At 41.4% G+C, this 21,464-nt stretch overlaps 1 protein-coding gene across 1 annotated transcript in view; it reads right to left on the bottom strand.

Annotated features, from left to right (window-relative positions):
* Positions 1-490: 490 nt before the first annotated feature.
* Positions 491-21,464, bottom strand: part of CCBE1 (collagen and calcium binding EGF domains 1) — a 96,063-nt gene continuing 75,089 nt past the window's right edge. Inside the window, exons 4-11 of the mRNA XM_015653581.1 lie at positions 20,517-20,651; positions 19,687-19,824; positions 14,429-14,535; positions 8,776-8,896; positions 6,748-6,887; positions 6,625-6,660; positions 6,042-6,077; positions 491-4,518 (exon numbers count right to left, since the gene is read on the bottom strand). Coding sequence (XP_015509067.1) covers positions 4,285-4,518; positions 6,042-6,077; positions 6,625-6,660; positions 6,748-6,887; positions 8,776-8,896; positions 14,429-14,535; positions 19,687-19,824; positions 20,517-20,651 — 947 coding nt within the window. The 3' untranslated portion in view covers positions 491-4,284. The remainder of the gene's footprint in view (positions 4,519-6,041; positions 6,078-6,624; positions 6,661-6,747; positions 6,888-8,775; positions 8,897-14,428; positions 14,536-19,686; positions 19,825-20,516; positions 20,652-21,464) is intronic.

The following is a 21,464-nucleotide window of genomic DNA, read 5'->3' on the forward strand; positions in this document are numbered from 1 at the left end:
GGCTCCTCGCTGGCCCTCAGCTCTCGGACACAGCCCAAAGGATGCTCCTGGGGCTGCGGGGAGGGGCGTGCGAGGGGCAGCCAAGGCCTGCTGGAGCCTATGTGTTATTCCCCGTTTGCCGGTGGTGGGATGCCAGAGAGCTCCGGAGCCCCGTATCGCATCCCCGGGATGTGCACAAGCCGCGCACACCCGGCAGCGTGCGGGGATTGCGGGACCCAGCCTCATGTAGCCCGCTGATGTGGCACAGGAGCCACCACCCATCCACAGAGCAGAGGTGGCTGTGTGCTTTATCCCCACAAAGACTGAAACCCACCCCAGCTTGCAAAAGCTCACGCCCCAGAGTCAAAGAACTATGACAGTATTGTTCAGCTGCAAGAAAAATGCTAGGAGGCAGCGTAAGGAGATTTCTTGCCATCCCTTTCTTTCTGCCAACGTCACTCTTGTTCCAGAGAAAGGGCAATGTGTAATAAAAAAGCAACTACCAACAGTGTAAGAAAAAATATCTTTGTTATTATGAATACATCATAAAATCACAGTCATCTTATACACATTTTAGTATTTCATATATAAATAAAGTGAACAGTATAGTTATTGGAATGTGTAAAAGGAACAACCATAAGGATTTTTTAAAATGTAACATTAACAGAGAATTGGACCCCACCCCCACCTTTTGTTGCTGCTCTGGGACTTGGTACATTAACTCTGAAATACTTCTAGGCAGAAGGCTGTGCAAGCTGTGATGCTAACAGCAACACCAGGCATTACCCTAATTCCATTTACAATTAATTTTCCTCTCATTTTCCTAATTTAGCCTGACTATATAGGAATTCTTGTGTGCCAGAACTACAGCTTTGCAAGAAAGACTAAACTTTTATGTACTCGGCACAGTGTTGAAAGAAAACATTTTTCAAGATTCATGATTTTGTTAAACTCATTAACAAACAAAATTTTCTCATCACTACACACTCTTGCAAATGTTCTCATTAAATATATTTCTAATATTAATAAAATAACAAATTCTTTATTATCCTTCTGCTTATAATTTGATGTCTTAACATCAAAATAATATTTCTTTCTAATAAAATTATACATACCATTTATATGAAACAAAGTTGTCATGTGCATGAGCCTGGTAATGAGACTAGCCATGAGTGTAGAAGTTTCTGCTTTCTTGTTTTGGGTTCTTGGAAGAGTTTCTTATTTTTGGAGCCACAGAGTAATAAATAATTTGCAAGGTAATGACTTCTCTGGCTACCAGTAATAAAACTTAAGATTGGAAATGATTCCTCTGCTCTGACTTTATGAAACTTTGGGTATGCTGAAGAAAATGACACTTTTCTGAGTCTTTATGTGTTTACCCTGAAATCTGACTGAAATATTGTTGATACGAGTTATGATACAGATGATCAGAAATGAGAAAGTTCCATGCAAAGATCTCAGCTGGATGCAGACCAAAGGCTGACCCTTCCCAGCTGGCTGTGCTCAGAGGGACTCTCCCTGCTGCAGAAATTCCTATGTCATGTTGGGTGGTCTTTGCCATAGTGGCCCCTCCTTGCTGCTGGGACTCAAACAGTTTTGAAGCAGGAAATTTGGACAGAGAAGGGTAAGGACAAGGGCAAACCCAAGGAACACATTCTGTTACCTTTTTTTTTTAAGTACTGAAAATTGAAAGCCAATGATGCCAGCTCCAGAAAGGGAAATAATTGAGGTTTCCATTCAGAAAGGCGTGTAAACATGTGCTATGCTTATATTTATGAATCTGTAGCACAACTTGCTGTACTTACAGTGAAATATGTATTTTATCTGCTTTTCTGGTCCAGTCTCAGAATAGCTCTTCCCCAGGCACAAGCAGGGCAGTTGTCACCTCTCCCTGAATTTGATGGTCAAACTTTGGGAACTTCTCATTTGGTATGTGCCTCTATTTGGAAAAGCAGAACTTAGAACTAAAGTAAGTGCCTTTTTTAGAACATCACCTTGTGGGCAGTGGGCAATATCATTTAGTTTATATGTAGGAAGTGACTCATCTAACATAACTTAGATCATTCAGTATCTGATGGTCAAAAACCTGCAGCTACTAATTCTCTAGTGGGAACCAGCCTGATCCATCAGAGTGCAGTGGTAAACATATGCAAGGGTTCCATAATTTGCTAGATTTAAAAATACAACATTTGATATTTAACAAATTGAATTAAAATTGCATCTTCATAAATGATGTAATTTAAACTTAGTTGCCTGTTTGCAATTAAGAAGACACAAATGCCTCAGTTCATTCTATTTTCGAGGTTTTTTCCAGCCTGTTGCATATAAGACCATCCCTCTTTTGGACACAGGTACCTTCCTCAATTCTCCCTTATTATGTGATTCACAAGATTACTTGAATCTGCAGCTCCTGGCAGAGCTCCTCCCACTCAGAGGAGAAGCCCAAGGACCACAAGGTAAGGTTACTATAATTTTTTTTTCAGCTATCCCCACGACTTAGGCATTGCTTTGTAAATAATGATACAGATGTAATGTGAAAAGAAATACAGAATATTCATGTTCTTAAAAGCTAATGCCCTGGCTTTTGGCTTAGTGGCAGTGAGATATTGGGAAATGGCTAAAGGAATGAACATACTCTTTTAAGACAGTACACAGAAGTTACGGAAAAGTGTAGACAGCCAGCTGTTTATGCAGCATGACCTGTACTGATGCTGTCAGGATTACACCATCTATCTTTTGGCCCAGAGAATATGGAAGGGAATCCAAACCTTTACGTATTATCTGAAAAGCCCTTCTTATATTTTTACCTGTATTTATTCTACTACAACATGCAAGCCCTGAAAAACATGGCAAAAAACCAACTTTTTCTTTGCATTTGTGGCATGAACACTACTGAACACTAAACATACTGTAGAAGTAGCAGCTACGCAGACACAACATTGAAATTTTGTGCTTAATATACTCCTTTATATTCTAAGCATGGCAAAGTCCTCAGCAGCTGTGGTAATCTGAAAGAAATGGCAACATACATCATCCATGAGGTATGGTATAACTTGTGCATCCAATTTTCCAGTGTAAATAAAGGGCACTCCCTTTTATCCCCATTCACAAGTACAGGATCCCATGTGCAGTACCTCACCTTAGCCATCCTCGTACCAGTTGAAATGTTTTGTCATGTGCACTCCTGCACCTTCTCACACTCCTCACACACCCAGCCAAACACGCTGCCACTCTGTGCTCCAGTTGGGTGAAAGCCGTTTAGGTTGGTCTCATGCAGCAGAGGAACAAAACAGGTGGAAGCTCTTTGCAAACATGAGGTCTCTTTCTTGTCTTGATTTCACTCAGACTTCAGAATTTCACCAAGGAAGACATGCACCTGCAGGAAGTCAGAACCGGGCTCTTTCTGCAAGGCTGGGATTTATTTTGTTCTTGCCAATAAGCCTGCTTGATTAAATTTTGATTTGGTTTCCTGCTTTAAACATCCCCTTTATCTTGCTCATCTTTGTGTAATGTATCCAACATGAATCTGTTGAGAAAGCAAACTGGCCTTCATACTGAGCAGTGGGATAATGGTAAAGAAAAAATTGTGTTTGTGTGTGTCCTAGAGTAGTTTAGGACACACACATCTTTTGACTGTCTTTGAACAATACTCTAGCAACACAAAACCAAATAATTTCCTGATCAAGCAGCATCACTTTTGTTTAATCCATCAACATATATTTTTTTTTTCTGCCTTGATGAAGCATAATAGAGGACATGTCTCACTTACAGATGGCCTCTGCTGTGAAACAGGGATCCACTTCTTACACTCTCCTAAGCCTGGGGGCAGGAGCTGGAGACTTGAATTCAGTGGTATAATTTATTTGCATTCATAAAGTAACTGTGGACCAAGGTGTTCATTATCAACATCATTCAGGGATGATGTTCAGCTAATCCTCTGTCCCTGGCAAAATTTGTGTACTAGGTCATTTGGATATAGAATGCAAAGCAGGCAGATGGAATGCTGTGATCTGTGTTATTAGCTAGAGCATGCCTTAATCATATAATATGCTAAGAAGGATTTTTTGATAGTCTAGGTACAATGCACAGTGCAGGCTTGGCAGTATGGAATTTCTGCAAGGAGGCTACCATGAACCAGGAAAGCTACAGTACAGGCAGCATGGTTCAGGAAAAGCAGAAAGAAAGATGGGAAATTTTATATATATATATATATATATATGTATATATATATATATATATATTACATTGTCAGTGCATTTTTTATATTGAAGAATTCTGAAGAAGCTTTGTTTTTCAGTGGAATATCTAAGGATGGTCTGCCTTCCGTATCCTGGTGTTTCTGGATGTTGCCCGTGGTTTGTAGTCTTCTCCAGATCCAAAATCTACTGTGTCATGATAGTTTGTGAATTCCTGAGGTAATGGAAACTCTTCTGTTGATGAATGAGTCCTGTGTCCAAAGACTCTCTCTTGCAGCTCAGCAATGTCATTTCTGATGTCTGCCATCATCAGCAATAGGAAATCAAATGAACCCGGTGGGCCCTGCAGTCACAAGGCACTGCCATTAATAATAATCCAAAACAGTTTTCAACCTGGCTGATAGAATTACTCATGCAGGGGTTGTTCAGTAAAATTCTCCTTTGTATCAATTGCCAAAAGCTAATGATCTGTTTTTTAACCAACTTTGATCAGGAAACAATTTTCAAAAGAATCAAATGTTTTTGCAGACAGAGCCTAGATTTACAAGATGCTCAGCCCTTTTGTCACTTAACAATTCATTTGCTTCATAAGAATGTCTTGAAACCTCATGGGAATAGAAGAGATTAATCTTGGTTTCTTGTGTTCTTGCTTATTAAACCAACAGAAATTACATTCTTAGAATGATTAATCAACAAATTCTTTTAAAACTATTACTTGGCAAGTGCCTTTTCAATATGGTAGCCTCGCTGCTGTCCATCACTTACTAAGTAATTGGTAATTACAATGCAGAGAGTATCTGATTTTAGAAAATCATTATTTCTTTTTAGCTGACTTCACACAGTAAAAGAAACTGTTTAATATTGAGCACACCCTGCCAAGCACGCTCTTAAAAATCAACTCCACCAGAACTGATGAGAAAATACCCGAAGTAAATGAATAGAATCATAGAGTGGTTTGGAAGTGACCTTAAAAACCATGTAGTCCCAGCACTTCTGCCATGGTCAGAGACACTTTTCATTACACCAGGTTGCTCAGAGCCCCATCCTGCTTGGTCTTGCAGGGATGGGGCATCTACAGCTTCTCCTGGCAACCTGTGCCAGTGTCTCACCACCCTCACAGTAAAGAATATCCTAATATCCTAATATCCAATTTAAACCTGCCTTCTTTCAGTTTGAAGCCATTCTTTGGCCCTATCACAACATGCCTTGTGAATAATCCCCTCTCCATCTTCCTTGTGGATTCCCTTCAGGTACTAAAAGGCCAACTAGGTTCACCCTGAAGCCTTCTCTTTTCTAGGCTGAACAATCCCACCTCTGTCAGCCTTTCCTCATAGGAGAGGTGTTCCAGCCCTCTAATCAGCTTAGTGGCCTCCTCTGGACTTGCTCCAACAGGTCCACGTCCTTCCTGTGCTGGGGACCCTAGAGTTTTATTTTAAACAAGTTCACCTAGAAACAGATCATCAATACTCATTCCTTCTTCTGAACTCAAAACCTATAATTTCCCAAATTGGAGAGAAATGAGGGGCAGGATTTTAAAAGGTTCCAGGGATCAAATTCCCATTGGAAGCAGAGGTTGAACTGTGCTAAGTAGCACCCTGCATTTTTCTGCCTTCTAAAGGTGTCCCAGCACCACTGTAAGGCAGAGGTGTGCCTACTGCCTTCAGTCACACACCCAGCAAGAGAAGAGGTTTGTAGGTGAAAATGTTTGGATGAAAACAAGTAATTATTTTGTTTCAAACATTTCCTATGTATGTGTATTTTCTGTTTTCTCAGCACAGGAGTTTTTTTCCTCTAACTTTTGTCTGACCTGTGGTTAGTAGTCAAAATCACTCTGTTGTGGAAAGTCCTCATGTGTGGAATACTTACAGGTATCCCCTTTGGTCCTGGTGCTCCTCTCTCCCCCTGTAATCAATACCACCTCAGTCAGTTTGTTGTGATTAAAGGAAATTAAAAAATCACTGTTTGCTTCTGCAGCCTCCCTTACTGTCCCCGTATCAAGAATCATCAGCTGATGCTTGTTTGGAAAAAGAAAAGGAAGTGAAGGAAGAATGCAAGAACATTGCTGCTGATTCTAGTGGGAGCAGAGTGGGGCACTTCTGATATTTCTCCTGTACAGTAACAATTGAATCAATGAACAGGAAGAATTCACAATGAATGAAAAGGGCTAACACATCAACATTTCTTCATGGAAAAGCCAAAAGAGCTTCAGAGAAAGAAAAGAATGCTGTGTGACATACAGCCTGTCAGGACTATTTGAAAAACTTTAGGAATGGCAAACACAAAACAGCAGAAGGATGACATGAAGGAGTGGGACAACAGGATGCTTTCATCTTAGCAAAGGAAATGAGGTGGTAAAAGGGTGTGACTACAAGTATGCAGAGTCTCTCTAGCAAGTTTGCACTTCACATATGCATGTACCCATCTAATGGAAATTTGTACCTCTCCTCACCTTGCTACCATCTCTCCCTGGGGCTCCAGGTGGGCCCTGCAAGAGAAAAGAGAGTATTCACAAGGGTGTGAGAAGTTGTGGAGATAAGGGCAATTGTGCATGGCAGGAGACAAGAATACTGACCACAGGGCCCCTTCTGCCCTGCTTAATGTGTGAAATGTCTGGAGATGGGCCCATAGGTCCCATTGATCCACGAGGGCCTGGCTGTCCAGGAGGTCCAGGTAATCCAGGAGCTCCTTGACTCCCTTTAGGTCCTGGAGCCCCTGAAATCAGAAACAAAAGTTACTTGCCAGGGAAAGCCTTCAGGAAACTTCATCAGTGCAAGAAGTGGGGAATGACAATTTTTTTAAAGACCCAATGGGCTGGTTACTTTAACACACCCAATTCCACAACAACACAACCAATTTATCTGCATCTGCACATCAGCAGCTGTCTGAGACAACATTAACCCCTCTCACAGTAGCTACAAGAGATGACCAGCAAACAATTCATTCTTGTGTATAACAAGAGTTTGAGTCTGCCAGGTGCTTAGGGACACAGACTGGTAATGAAAAGAAAAGCACAAATGCCTCATTTTCAGACAAAGAACAAATCACATTTGAGGAACATCTTATAAAAAGAAAGCCTCAGAAAACTCATGTGAATTTTGGGTCATGGACATCCACAGCAGCAAGCCCGTTCCAATGGGGGGCTGCACCTCTCTTTTGCCCAGTGCAAGAGCCAATGTGTTAGGGGCAAAAGAGGCTCCATGTATCATTTTCAGCTTCTGCTGTTTCAGCAGAGCATGTTACTTTTTAGGAAGCAGCCAGGCAAGAAAACATATGTTTAGCTCAAGAGAAACAGTAGGAAACGTAAACCAGAAAATCAGGCACCTGAATCAACATTTGCAGACAATAAAGACCATTAAAATGTCACTAGCTAAAACACTTCATGGTTAGAGGGGGAAACACTTCGTACTGGGCACATGAAACACAAAGAATAAAAGGCAGAGAGTAGAAAGCATTCAGCAGGACTAAATATATACAGCTAGGATTTTCAAAAGGAGACAACTCAAGTTCAGTGATGACTCCCTGGGACTCTTCCTGGGGGGCAGCAGAGGAGCTGAGCAGGGGTGGTTTAAAGGGGAGCAGATTTCTACAGTACCTCGGACAGCTCAGTCATGGGGAAACCGAGTGGGTGGGAGACCTGCAGGGTCAGGCCTGCCTTGGAGGGACTGCAAAGCAACCCACTCTACCCTTCAGAGTGTATTACAGAACTTCTAACATACTGTCCTTGCACTTAGGATGAACTGAAGACTGAAGATACTCATCCTCCAGGAAAATAAGATTGAGACTCAGAAAACAAAGCAAGACTGCAAAAGGGGGTATAAATGGGAAAGTGAGGTGCAGTTCAGGAGGGACTAAATCAATCCTCATAAGAATATTTGCCAGTAAATATTAAACTTACAGAGGTAAGTATACTTCTGAAATCCAGCACAATGCTTGGATTTATTGCTGACCGAAAATTAGATCTGCATTTGCAAAATTTTGAGTATTGCTGGCCACCAGATATGAGGTGTCTGGATTAAGTTTGGGCTTTAGGATCTTTCTGGTTTTTGCATTGTTCCAATCAAAAACTTAACAAAGAAGGTGTGAGTGTAGTTATACTTTTCAGATTCCTTTCAATCTGGAATACAACTTAAAACCAGCAGAAGAATCCTCACAAATCAGACAAGGAAAGATAAAAGTGTTGGCACAAACTCCTACAAACTGAAAGGACATTTTTTTCCTCTACAACTGAAAGTGAGCTAAACCAATAGATATTCCTGAAATGAAATGGACAGTGTTTTAAGACAGGTTAAAATACAGGAAATGACAACTGAAATAGGTGAGATATCTCAGGGAGAGGGACAAATTTAACACATACAGGACAAACACTCTTGCATGCCAAGAAACACATGGAGTCACAATGAATGATGTCAGACAGTTGGCAGAGGCTGACCATAACAACCATAAAGTTGTTGTTTTTTTTTTTTTTTCTTAAGTTTAGCACAAATGCAAACACAACATATCAATCAAAATATGAAATATATGAAATCATATAACACTGGAAGACTGAAGCTTGCTATTTTAGTGCAAGCACTATTGCACATTTCCACTCCTCTGGTCTTACCTGGAGGGCCTGGTTGGCCAGGCTGGCCTGGGGGGCCAGGGATATATGCATTAGAGGCAAGCACTTTTTCACCAGTGATTTGCTTGCTAAGATCAGCAGCGTTATTTGGCAGCAAAGCAACCTGCCAAGACAAAAAAAAACAACATGTAAGACCTTATTGTTCAGACAGGTAAATCACATTCTTTAAGCTTTCATGTGAACAAGCAGCAAACCACTAACTTTCCATAGGTTTTATGAAAACCCTAAATACTTTGTGTGTTGCTGGTGATGTCAGTCTCCTCAGGGCTGAGCCCCTTGGGATACTCCCTCACAGGGAGTTTCCTTTAGCTCAGTTCTGTTTCAGGAAGGATACTCCAAAGGCACCTTAGCTTCTTGTTTCTCGTGTTTATTCATATATAATCAAAAGACTTGGCAGGTCTTCCCCAGACTTTCTGCTCAAGTTCAACCCATCGTTGCCTGGATCAAATTGGCCTGAGAAGCACAAAATGGCCCTGAAATACACAGCTCTTTTATCTTTATACTTATTTTCACCCACTTAACAATAGACAGGTAAATTATTTTTCTTAGCGACCCAGTGACCTGTGTGCTGCACTGTGGCATTTTCTAACCAATCACCTACTACTACCCAAAAACCTCTAGAAGAAGATGAGGAAGAAAGAAAACAACACCCTAACAAGAGAAAACACTCTAAATCTTCCATCTTGTCTTCTGTCCTCTAAACTAGTTTAAACTCTAACTTTTTCACCCAGTGACTTAAGAAAATTTTCTAATCCACACTCTTACACTTTTAGTTTTTCTATTTAACAGTTATTTTTATGGTGTTATATGAAATTCAGTGTTTTCTTGGATGTCAGAGCCAGATATCAGAGATAAGGGCATGCACTCTGTGCTTCAGACACCAGCACTGTGAATCTGGCTCTGGAAAGTACCCACACTATTTAACTCATCAGATATCTGGATCTGTTCTGCAAAGAGACACAAAGATAAAATAAATGAGAATGTAAGGAGAATTGCACACTATAGTTAGAAGGGTCATTATCCATTACCTGTTTAATTATCCAGGAAACATTCATCTATCCAGTTGAATATATTTAATAATGCATGTTTATATAAAAATTATATATATTATACAATAAAATATATGTATATATTTAATAATTAAACATATTTAGAAATATTCTGTAAATGTTTAGTGTTACCGCTGAAGATCAATAGATCACGCGGACACAGGTTGAGGTGTGGTAAAGAATGAGCAGGGTTTATTTTTCCTCCGAGGATTTATAGGTTTCTGACCACGGCCAGGGATTGGATGGTCAGGATAACACTTTCCCACTGCACTGGCCATGAGAGATGCCCATCACAAGACATGTAACAGAAAGAATGTACACATATCTATGTTTACAGTTACTGTCCTGGGAAAGTCTTTAGAAAACCATGTCAGCAAGCTCAAAAGCTGAGTTTTCAGGGTGACAGTTTAGTCTCTTAAAAGGTAGCTGAAGGGAGATGACAAGCCAGGAGGCTGGTCTGCAGAGAGGAAAGAAGTTTATTAGTGGTGAGTGGCTGCATGTAGACTTAGGGATTTTGCTCTGCCAAACTGAACTGGAAAACTTTTTCAGCAATAGCACTACAGACCTACCCCTGGGTGAGCTTTGCTGCTTCTTGAATGAATTTGGCTCATTGGATAATTTGATGTTGAATTTGCAACATTTACCTTTGAGAACTGCACTGAATAAAATAGATGTCAACTCCTGCTTTTTGACAAAGCTAATCAGCAATCTAGAATTCTCTGAGCTGGGCTGTTCTCAAGACTCCTACCTGTTTCTGTAATTATTTGACATATATTCTGCCATTACTCCAAATCTAATGTTTGTAATGCACAGGAGAAAAAACACAGTGTTATGCACCAGCAATAACTACCTGAACTGGGAAAATTTCCTTTGATAAACAAGCAATTGTTTAAGGATTAGAATTTAAAGGCAGCAGTGCTGCTTGCAGTTTGGGATTGAATGCACAGAACAGTTCTGAAGGAAAAAAAGTTGGAAATGCTGAGATAGTTCCTGGTGGCATTTCCGAAACACCAGTTTGATTTTGAGACTGGAACTCAAAATGTGATGACATGATCACAAGATTTATCAGCCATTTGTGAGTTAGGTTTTGGAGAGAATTGCAGTTCCAAGGACCAGATGACTGCACTATACGCAAATTAAGAATCATGACGTAAGTCTAACAAAAATTTGGTAGATTCACTCCACTCCTGCAGAAATCAGTGGCTGGATGAGGTCATATTTTCACAGAAGTCCCACAGGGTGTTTCTTATATTCTCACTCCTGTGAATTTGGTTTTCACACAGAAAATGGGGATTCAGCACACCTATAGCCCTAGGGTGAGCTGTCATCTCTGCTTTTTCTAAGGAAAGCATGTGCTTTGTTTGCCAGTGACCCTGCAGCTTTCTCAGCCAACTTCCCAGCCAATGCAGCACAGACCAAACTGTGGGGCTACTGAAGATAGAGGGCTACTCTGTGGGACACAACACCCTACCCCTGGGGCTGAAGAGGAAAATTCAGTAGCTGGGGGCTCTCACAGCCTCACTGGACAGGGACCAGCATGGGAAGCTCCACTGGCTGGCTCTGGTCTGAAAAGTTTTGTTTCCTTGAGGTGTGTCCTGTACAGAGCCAGGTTCCTGGCTGGACAGAAGGGAAAGGCTTGCAAGGACCATGGGGCAAAACTTCCACTACATGACACAAATCAGCTAAGGACTCTGCAGTGCCAATGCTGCCATGCTAAGACAGAGACAAAAAGTCAAATCATGTGGCTACCTGAGAGTATGATATTTTTGAAGTAGTTTTTGTGAGGATATTTTTAGTGTCATCAGTGAATGCTTCTCCTTAGGGGTGGCCACAGTTGAGTGGCAGATTAACTGAAGTGCTCTTTTTAGCTTGTGTGTAAATTTCTCAGAATATCTCATTCTGGGGATCTATAGCTCTATCAGTTGATAAATAGATGTTACTTAGTACAAAGACCCAGCCATGAATACTCTCCAAGTTATACTGCAAATGGTCAGACTGGAGTAAAAAGGTGCATTTAGTGGCAAAGACTCATCATGAAGGGGATTTGGAAGTGTATTCTCTTCTGATGTTTAAATATTTACTTGTTCCTGCCAGCCAGGCTGTTGTAACAACTGAGTGAGTTAGAAAAGAAATCACATAGCTGCTGTGAAAGCATCTATGCATGCTTCCCCACTGACTCAGCTGGACTTGAAATACACACTGGGAGTGCCAAAATACCCAGGCTCTGGTCTAGATCACTGCTCTTTGATATCTTCTGGCAGAAAATGGTTGTTACATGCACTGGGCCAAACCATGTGTTTTTGTTGTTGACTCACATCCTCTTAGCTATTGGCTATACTCACTGGCCTAATTTCTGTTTCACCTTTCAAATGAACCAGGGTCCTAGTCCAGGGTAACCATGGCTTTCTCCATCTACAGCTCCAAATCCTAAAGGCCTTTGGAAAATAATATTTTTTTTTTCCCCATGTGCATGCAAACATCAGCAAGGGTAAATGCTAAAGAGAGACTGTTCTAGAAACAAGACTTCCATGTGCTGTGTTTGCATGCTGCATTTGGAGTTTGGCATAGTTTCTAGGAGGTCTGTGGTTTAGAAAACTGGACAGTGCTTGTCAGGAGTGATTTGGAACATGGCTTTCTAATTAAGATGTTTAAACACATCTGTGCAATAGGACCAGACTTACTCGATTTTTTCTTTTTTTAATTGTTGGCTGTGTGTCAGCATGCCAGATATCTTTCCCCCAGTTTTTCAGCTCTCCACTCTTCTTCCTTTCATCAAGGTCTTAGATCAGCCTAGGACTGCCCACAGACCTCTACTCTGTCAGGACAGTGTGTCTCATTGGATGACAGGCTTTTCTGCTAACCACAATTTTGAATAAAGTTCATAAAAAATCTGAAAGCTTTAACCACAAGACTGAAGACTCATTTCATAAACCATCTCCCTGGCAGACAGAAATGAACTTTTCTATGCAAAACAGAGCGGCTTTAACCACAGCTATTGAGAGATGTCTTCCCCAGGAGAATTTGGCCACGGGGAGTGGCTGGTGAAACATGAGGGCTGATGTCTCCCTGGGCAGAGAAGCACCATGGGGCCAGGTCTCCATTCAGCATAGACAAAAGCTCTCCTTTCTGTGGGGCAACATTTGCTGAGGGTATCAGGAACCTCCTCTTTCAGCTCTTTCTCTGTGGAGCACAACCCAGTGGGCTCCCACTGAGGATCCCAAGTCAATCACATCTCACTAGGGGGATACTGGTGACAAATTTAGTTAGGGACAATGACAGGACTTAGCTATGAAGAAAGAGTGAGCTGCTTATTTGTCCACAGCTACTGTGCAAATGCCCAGTGTGACAGGTATCAGTGGTCTGAGTTTTCCTGGAATGGATTTTGAACACAAGCACCTAACAGCAGAAGTTAGACACAAAAAACTTCCATTAATTCCATCAATCAATTCTCAAGCAAACAATGTGGCCAACAATGTGACCCCCAGATCCCTGGAGGTCAGTGTGAGCCTGCTCAGCATCATGGACAACAGCTGGATAAACAGCTACTCAAAAACATGGATCTTTTTTAACCTCTCTGCTACCATATTTTTGAAAAACAGAATTTCCATCATACACAAAATTCTGCCACTTTCACGTTTGTGTTCATACTAATTCAGAAGGAATACATGATGTTTTGAGATTCTGGAGATAAAGAGTGTCTCCAACCTCAATGAATTTCACTTTAATAAAGATTTATTTCTTCTTAATATGAAAGGAGTAACATCAAGTGCCATGAGTGAATACACCAAATCGTGTTTTGGCACAATGGAAAGAAATTAATAGAGTACTCTGGGTGAAATAATTACAGCCTGTCAGCATGAATTGCTGAGAATATTCCTACAGAGAGCTTCAGTTTGAGAGAACCTCCGTGTTCCAAGGAGACATCACCAAAAAGGGCATTAAACCTGCATCCCTGCATATGGCTCTCCAAATCTGAGGCTGGGTCTTTGCATTATTTCAATCCTACTAAAGTGCGAAAGGAAGCTACACATGGGTGCAATTAAAGCCCAGAATAAATTTCTAAATGCATTTACATGGGAATAGGTGAAAACAAAAAGAAAGGTTTGTGACTGAGGGTTTTTCTTTCTTTAAGGGGAAAGTCATATTTAAAACTAGTGATATTTTTGTTTAGTCCTACACCTATTTGGCAAGAATCTTGTATCAGCATCCTATTAATGAAGAATCATGTTTATGCATCTATGAAATGTCTTGCACCTGCTTACTCTGAAGGTGGATCATGTCCAAAATCCTGTGCATTCAGAGTAAATGAAAAGCTCAGGCCTAGCACAGATTGCCAAGAAACCTGGTCTCAGCCTGGGATGGGTGTTTGTCAGACTCTGTTACCACGAGCTTGGTAACACAGCTCCATGAACTTGGGGAGCAATCTGCTTACAAGTTGTACAGGAGCATAAGGGAGAGATGCCATTCCTACATAATTTTAAAATATATTGCCATCCATGTCAGTGAAAGTTACAAACATAAAAATTAGCCTCAGTTATTGTAAAACATGCAGGTCTGGTAAACACGTGAGTGACCAGTGTTCATACCTTTTGCTTCAGCTGTAAAACTGTCTGCTTTATTTGATGGAATTCCTTACAAGAGGCACAGCATGTCCCCGGTTTTGCCACATTTTCAGATTTCTCAGGAAGCCCAGCTGAAAGAAAGCAGTTTCCACTATAAACATGAAGATCCAAGGGAAAGAATTTCATAAAGTGATAGCTAAAGCAACTTGAAAGTTGTTATATTTCCCCAGACTGTGAAAAGAGAAGGGAATCCTGCCATTATTAAATCTTTGACTGAATTTCTATGTAAGGCTGAGAAACTTTGCAGGGACAGCTCTGAGCACATTTTTAAAGCAGCTGTTTCTAGTTAACAGTCCCTAGAGGATTCGTTTGTTTAATACCTGGAAAAGTTCACACCCCTTCTTTTATCTTTTTGTTTAGGGTAGACTAACCCCATAGATCTGAACTGATTTACAGTCCCCTAAGGGGCAAATGTTCATATGCTATAAATTACAGTAAAACCCCTCAGAATATGCTTATTTTGCTCATTTTGCACAAACTGCTCTTTATCGACATGGGTTATTCTCCATGTGATGGAATCAGCCTGAGCAGAGATGAGGATTGAGATTAATGACAGGGATTTAAAACCATGCAAGAGGAAGGGTCACATCTGTTGATACTATGCATGAATAGGATCTTTTCAAGAATCCATTAAGTTATTGAAACTGTGAGAGATATCACAAATGTTATTTTTGTCCTTTCCCCAGTACCACACAGTCAGGCAGTGCTGCATTGCAAGCAAACAAGCATTGCTGTAACAGATGTCTGCTTAAAGACAAATCTGGTTTCCAAACCACAGGGTGACACATACTGGCAAACTCCAGGTGAGTTTTTTTCTCTTCAACATTGCTGGGAAATATCAAATCTACAGAGGCTTTGCATATGATGTGTGGCCTTGCTGTTACACATGCCTTGTGTCCTTGATGTTACACGGGAGGGTTGCTGGGCACGTTTGAACACCGACCTTTCAGAGCGTGTCCCGCAATGGAAAAACTCTGCAGGTGCTCCTGTTAAAGCCAGAGAATATTCAAAATCTTCCAAAAGGATCAACTGCATCATGCTGAGTTACTGTGTTATACTTGTCTCTTGTACACACCCTTAAATACCCTTCATCTTTTTGGAAATGTGTATTGATTTTGAAACATCTGCATATTTTTAAATGAATCCTGAAGTTTCTAATACTAACAGTATTATGTACTACTTGACTTTAAATACTTGTAGGGTCCAGTATGGAAGATTGCAACCATCTGATCCATTGTATATGGACCACCTATGCACATATTTAGGAAAGGCTGATTTTCAGTATGTTTAGTCCATTGGCTATAATGACAGATAAGACATGCTTGATTTTAGAAGACAAAAATTTATCTCGCTTATTTGCTAATCAGTTAGGAGAGAGATGTAAGGTCAAGATGCTGGAATAACCAGGAGCATTAAGACAGCTATTAGTACTGAACTGATTGGAAAACTGATTGGAAAACTGGGACACAAAGGCTTGGGTTTTTCCCCCAGTCATGAACTGCCTGTTCCCATGGCTGCACTCCAACAGCCTTACAATATTACACATATTATTTACCATTTTTATGGCATTTTTATGGCAGCAAGCACACACTGTTGTTTGAGCTTCCCAGCCCTTTCCCCAGCACAGGTCTGGTACCTGATCAGCTCTCTGTGCAGTGCTCAGATGCCTCAAAGATTTAAGTCCAGATGGTAATAGTTGGTGTTTGCTGATGGACTCTACATAGCACAGAATAGAATTTCACCAAATTTCAGCTATGCTGGATCCAAGACTATTTAGCCCCAAGACCTCCCAGAGGAGCTCCAGCACTGTTGTGAAGGTACCAGAATACACAGCATATTCTGCTTTCCTTCTTCTCTCCTATATTCCCAATGCTAACCTTTCTCTTGTAGATTTTCTGCAATGGTGCAATTTTCTGCACCATGCAGGGCATTTTTTTTTCCTTAAGAGGGAACTGATGTTCTGTAATGAAGACAACACTTTACATTTCTGTAGAATAAATTTGCTCTTGACCACAAGTCAGCTTTGTTCCTCCCTCTCCAATTTTTCATCTTCCTTTAGAAAAACCCAGTGTCTTGCCCATTTTTGGACCTTTGTATGAGTTACAGATGGATGTATATGGAACCATAAGGAATAAAAAAAAAAACCAACAACTTTTTTTTCATTTCTTTTTCAAAGACCAATAAATCTGGACTTTGTACTAGTCTCAATAAAAATTTCTTTTAATAGCTATTTCACCAAATGAGTTCTATCATTGTGTTAAGAAATGTTGCTGAAAGCAGCACACAGTCATGGGGAGAAACTGCCAGAGCCTCTGCTATTGGAAATCTAATGCAATCCCACCAGAATCTGTGGAGTTATATGCAGATTAAGAAGCGGTGAATTTGGCCTCGTGTTTCATTATAAAACCCAGTTTATCTTCCAGGAGGATGTGACACATGGGGCTGACAAATACAGATAAAATAGGGCTGTAACAATCCATGGAGATGAATGCTGGGGGGATCAGCTAATGTTTGGGAAATGTCATACCAGTGAGATTTCTGCAAAGCCGGCTGGATTGACTTGTCGGAGGAAGAAGTCCAAGACCCTTGTATGAGCAAGCATGAGCTACATCCCAGGAGAGAGGTGGAATCCTCCTAACTCGTACCAGACAGAGGTGATGATTTGCCCAGGGAAAGAGTCATCCATCAAACATTTGCTCTACCCCCATCCAACCCTGTATCAGAACCTAACTAAGAGTAAAGCCAGAATAAAGTGTGGATAAAGCCAGAAGTCACCTAGGACAGGCCAGTGGAGGCAAAAGGCCATTAGATGGAGCCAGCCATGCATGGTACAGAACCGAGGTGACCTACCAGGGTCAGCTGGGCCAGCACTGAGCAAGCCACTTACATAACTTGCTCCCATTGCACAGGCCTACACAGGGAAGCTGAAATTATTTTGAAGAAGGCCTGAAGCAGCCCCATTTTATAAAAGGCTCTCAGAACACAGAGTCTAGCTCACGTATGATGGGAGCCCTTTAATCTTGGTGAGACTCTGGTGAGCCCTGTGGCACCTATTGCTAGGAGATCTGCTTGGGAGGGTGATGTGTTTTCCTTGTGTATGGGCTTGGAGGCTGTGCCTTGCTGCTGGAGAGGAGGAGATGCTGGCAGGGGAGAGCTCTGCAGGAGCTCTGCTGTGGGCGGTCTTCACAGGAAGGCGCTTGAGCTGATCATCTGTGTTGTATTATCTGGGCTCAGCCTGCTGAGATGGTTTCATCTGCCTACTTCTGCACGGGTAGCTGTATTGTCTCCATCAAATGGGACTGTGGATGCAAGAAAAAAACGCTCCCTCCTCTTGTGTCCACTCACCGACCCAAAGCTCTCTGTCAAATCACTCACAGAGGGAAAAAAAAAAATAGTGACTACACTGCAGCCACTAACAGAGCCAAAAACGTGTCTGGATTGCATCCTTCGGGCAAGGAATGATGAAAACACGGCTGTATCTCCCGGAAAACATGCACCCTAGTTAGAGATGGAGGGGGGTACCCGTGTTTTTCACTCTCACACTAAATTCTGAAAGAAAATCCGAGTGTTCTCGATGAACAGCAAGTGATGTGTTTATTGGGCGGCCGCTCCGGCAGGGATGCGGTGCCGGGCTGGGGCTGGCCGCAGGGTGGAGCGTCCCTACAGCTGGTTCCTTACACAGCCCTTCTCCCCGGAATGACTTACGGACGGGACTTCTCATCTGCACCACAAGTCTGAAAATTCGTAATTTTTATGTGGGGTACAGCGTGGTGACTGACCAGAAGGCATCCTTTTCTTCGCACAGCTGATTTTGGAGATATCTGGAGAGATGGTGGGCATTTCATTGCAGATTATCTGCTGGAACTGACATTTTTATGTGCCGTGTACTTTCAGTGTAAAAATGGTGGGTTTTATGCAGTAGAATAATTCCCACAGCCTTGAATATTTCGAATTGTTGGTTATCCTGAATGCTTTTACTGAATTACTGTATCATCCAGTGACAAAGTTAAAAAAGACCCCCTATTTGTAAAGGGATTATCTGGGTTATATATCTTTCCTTTCACACACACACACACACACACATACACACACGCATGCACTCTGATAAGGAAAAAAAAATAATTGAAAACTACAAGGAACACTTAAAGTTAATGGAGTGGCTCCAGTTACACATTTTCAGATGAAAATCAAAATTATAAATTGCTCTGGCCATCCAGTGGGATTTGGATCACCCTGTGATACCGCATTCAGGCATTAATTGATGAACATGTGGTAAGTCACCATTCATCAAAAATTGGTTTTTTTTTTTTTTTTTCTGGAGCACTGCTCTCTTTCTCCTTCCTTTTCAAATTTTCATATCAGTATTTAATCTGTAACATTCTAAATGCTGTAATTTAATAACTAGGATGAGGTCAAAACCTTTAAGATAATTTGTACACAGCACATGTATACACTTTGAACCAACAGTGACATGCAAAAATGAGCCTTCACATTTACCCCTTTCCCATCACATTTCATTAAAATAAGTAAATAAATTAACAAACAAATAAGCAATAAAAGAATTTACCCCAGCCACAGGACACACAAACTAATTGCAGATCAGCAGCATTTGGTCTTAATCAATGTAATTTAGAAATTGATTTAAGCAAGGCTTGGAAAATGTGTTGGTCTCCCAAGAATGAATTTTCTGAGACTCTAAGGGCCAAGGGGCACTAGCCATCCAACACAGGGCCATTCACTAATCTCAGATGTGGGCATGTAAATACAAATTAAAACTACTGAAATTATTTAACAGGTGAAATCAGTGAAATTTTTTAAGGCTTGTCATCTGGTAATTTTTTTTCCTGTCTCCTTAGCTCCGGACCACAAAAAAGTTATAATCCAGGCTAGTATTGGAGCAAACTACAGCTTTTAGCAACTGGATCCAGCAGGAATGATCTAACTGAAGTTGTAATGGTAAATTTCATTATTCAGCTGTTCTGCTTCCCTAGGAGAAGATGCCTCCCACATCTGCCAGTGTATTTGTGCACTGGAGGAGAGAGTTTGGCAGGGCTGCTCAGGTGCCCAGCCAACAGCCCAGCTGCCCCAGGAGCATCAGCTATATCCCAGCTTTGGATCCCCAGCTCCACGTGTAGCATCAGGAACAGCTCCTCTTCATGACAGACCAATCCTTTAGACATCCATTTGACCCAGGATATTTAGTCTGTACATTTAGCACCTGCCTTTATCTCCTTTGGTGCATGTCCTGCCATCCTCCTCCCGGACATAGCCTTCGTGACACTCGCACCTGTAGCTGCCCACGGTGTTGACACAGATCTGAGAGCACAGAGTCCCATTGCTTGTGGCACATTCATCGATATCTGGAGAGAAGCAGAAATTAGAAGTGTTCTGTAGCTGGAGGGTTCAGACCTTCAACACAATAAAGGACTTCCTTTAGAGGTAAAAGAGATTTTGTGGTTAAACAAATTTGTAATTGCAGCGTCACAATTACAATTGCAGCTGGAATCTTTGGTCTGGAGCTCTGGGAAAGCTGCACCATTATTATTATTATTATCAGCACACCTGGCATTTTATCAGTTTTCTGACAGTCTCCTTGCACTGAAAAGCTCACAAGCAAAGCTCAGTCTTGCAAACCTTGGCTCCCTGGCATGGCAAACCATACAGGGCAGGGCAGGACTAGCCACATTTAAGATCAGTCCTGCATTATTTACTGGCCACCTGAATTAAACCCCAAGGATTAGTTTTAGTATTTAGGCCTGGTGATAATGCTTCCGTATTCAGCAAATATGGCTCACAACCTGCAGGAGAAATTAAAGGAAAAATTACATCAGCCTGACACTTCAAAGTCTTTGAGTGTGTATGTCTTGTTGTAGGTAATACCTCCTAATAATTTCAGGGGAATCTAGGTACCTCAATTCTTAACATAGTTAGCCCCCACATTTTTTCCATAATAATACTGAGAATAAGAAAGGTTTCAGATCCAAACTGACTCTTAAAAGACCTAAGGAAACAGGATAAACCAGGGAGGAGCTCAACATGCTCATCCACCCACCCAGGCAGTAAGGCTTCTCTCTGTTCCTGTGCCTCTCCCGGTCGTAGCGGTATCCAGGATAGCAAGTGCATAAGACTCGTCCAAAATTATCTGTGCACTGCTGTTCACAGGGAGCTTCAGCACAGACATCGTAGTCTAAGGGAGAGAAAAACATGCTTAGGAAAAATACCAAAGTCTCTAGATGGATGACACTTAGATTGCAAATATTTCATGTCTCTGCTAATTAATATGAAGTTGAGTTACATTGTTTTTAAAGACTGTAGGAACCTAGACATAAAACATTCATGAGACATAAGCAAAGGAATATATTAAAATTGTAATTGCTACTCACAGCTTTACAGTAGTTAGACTATTTTTTTAAAGCTGTATTTTAAGCAAGAGTCGCTTCTGCAGTTGGCAGATTTTAGGAATTCTTTTCATAGAAATATTAAATTACCTAAAATTTTCTTTTGGTTTTCTTCACCAGATTTTTAAGTCTGATAGCAACATTTCCTATGCAGAGAACTGTGAGAAACCATGATGCTTACTGCCAAAGCCAGACAGAAAGTATAACACAAGGAAAAGTTAATTATATCACATGTTAATTGTTCAAAGAGAAATTCTTCTGGCAAAGAGTGCATTTTTACAAACCCATCATCTCTCTTAAGAGCTCCAGTGTGCAGATCAGGGTATGTCAAAGAAATCCCCAAAGACTGAGGTCCCTGTTTGAAACCTAAAGGAGGAAAAATCTGTTTCTAATTTCAGTGCTGTGTAGCAGCAGAACTGAAGCCTCAGGGATGGGCACCAGAGCACAGTGGGGTTTGACCCGCATCCCTGTCCTGTCAGGGGCTGGATGTGGCCCCTGGCATGGTGCTGGCGGCAGGGCTGGGGGAGAAGGACAAGTCCCAGCTATGGGTGTGAGGCTTTTGCAGCACCATGGGGGACATCTGCCAGGAGACACTGGGAGGT

Source organism: Parus major, chromosome Z (assembly GCF_001522545.3).
Source record: "Parus major isolate Abel chromosome Z, Parus_major1.1, whole genome shotgun sequence".
NCBI classification, from domain to species: Eukaryota; Metazoa; Chordata; class Aves; order Passeriformes; family Paridae; genus Parus; species Parus major.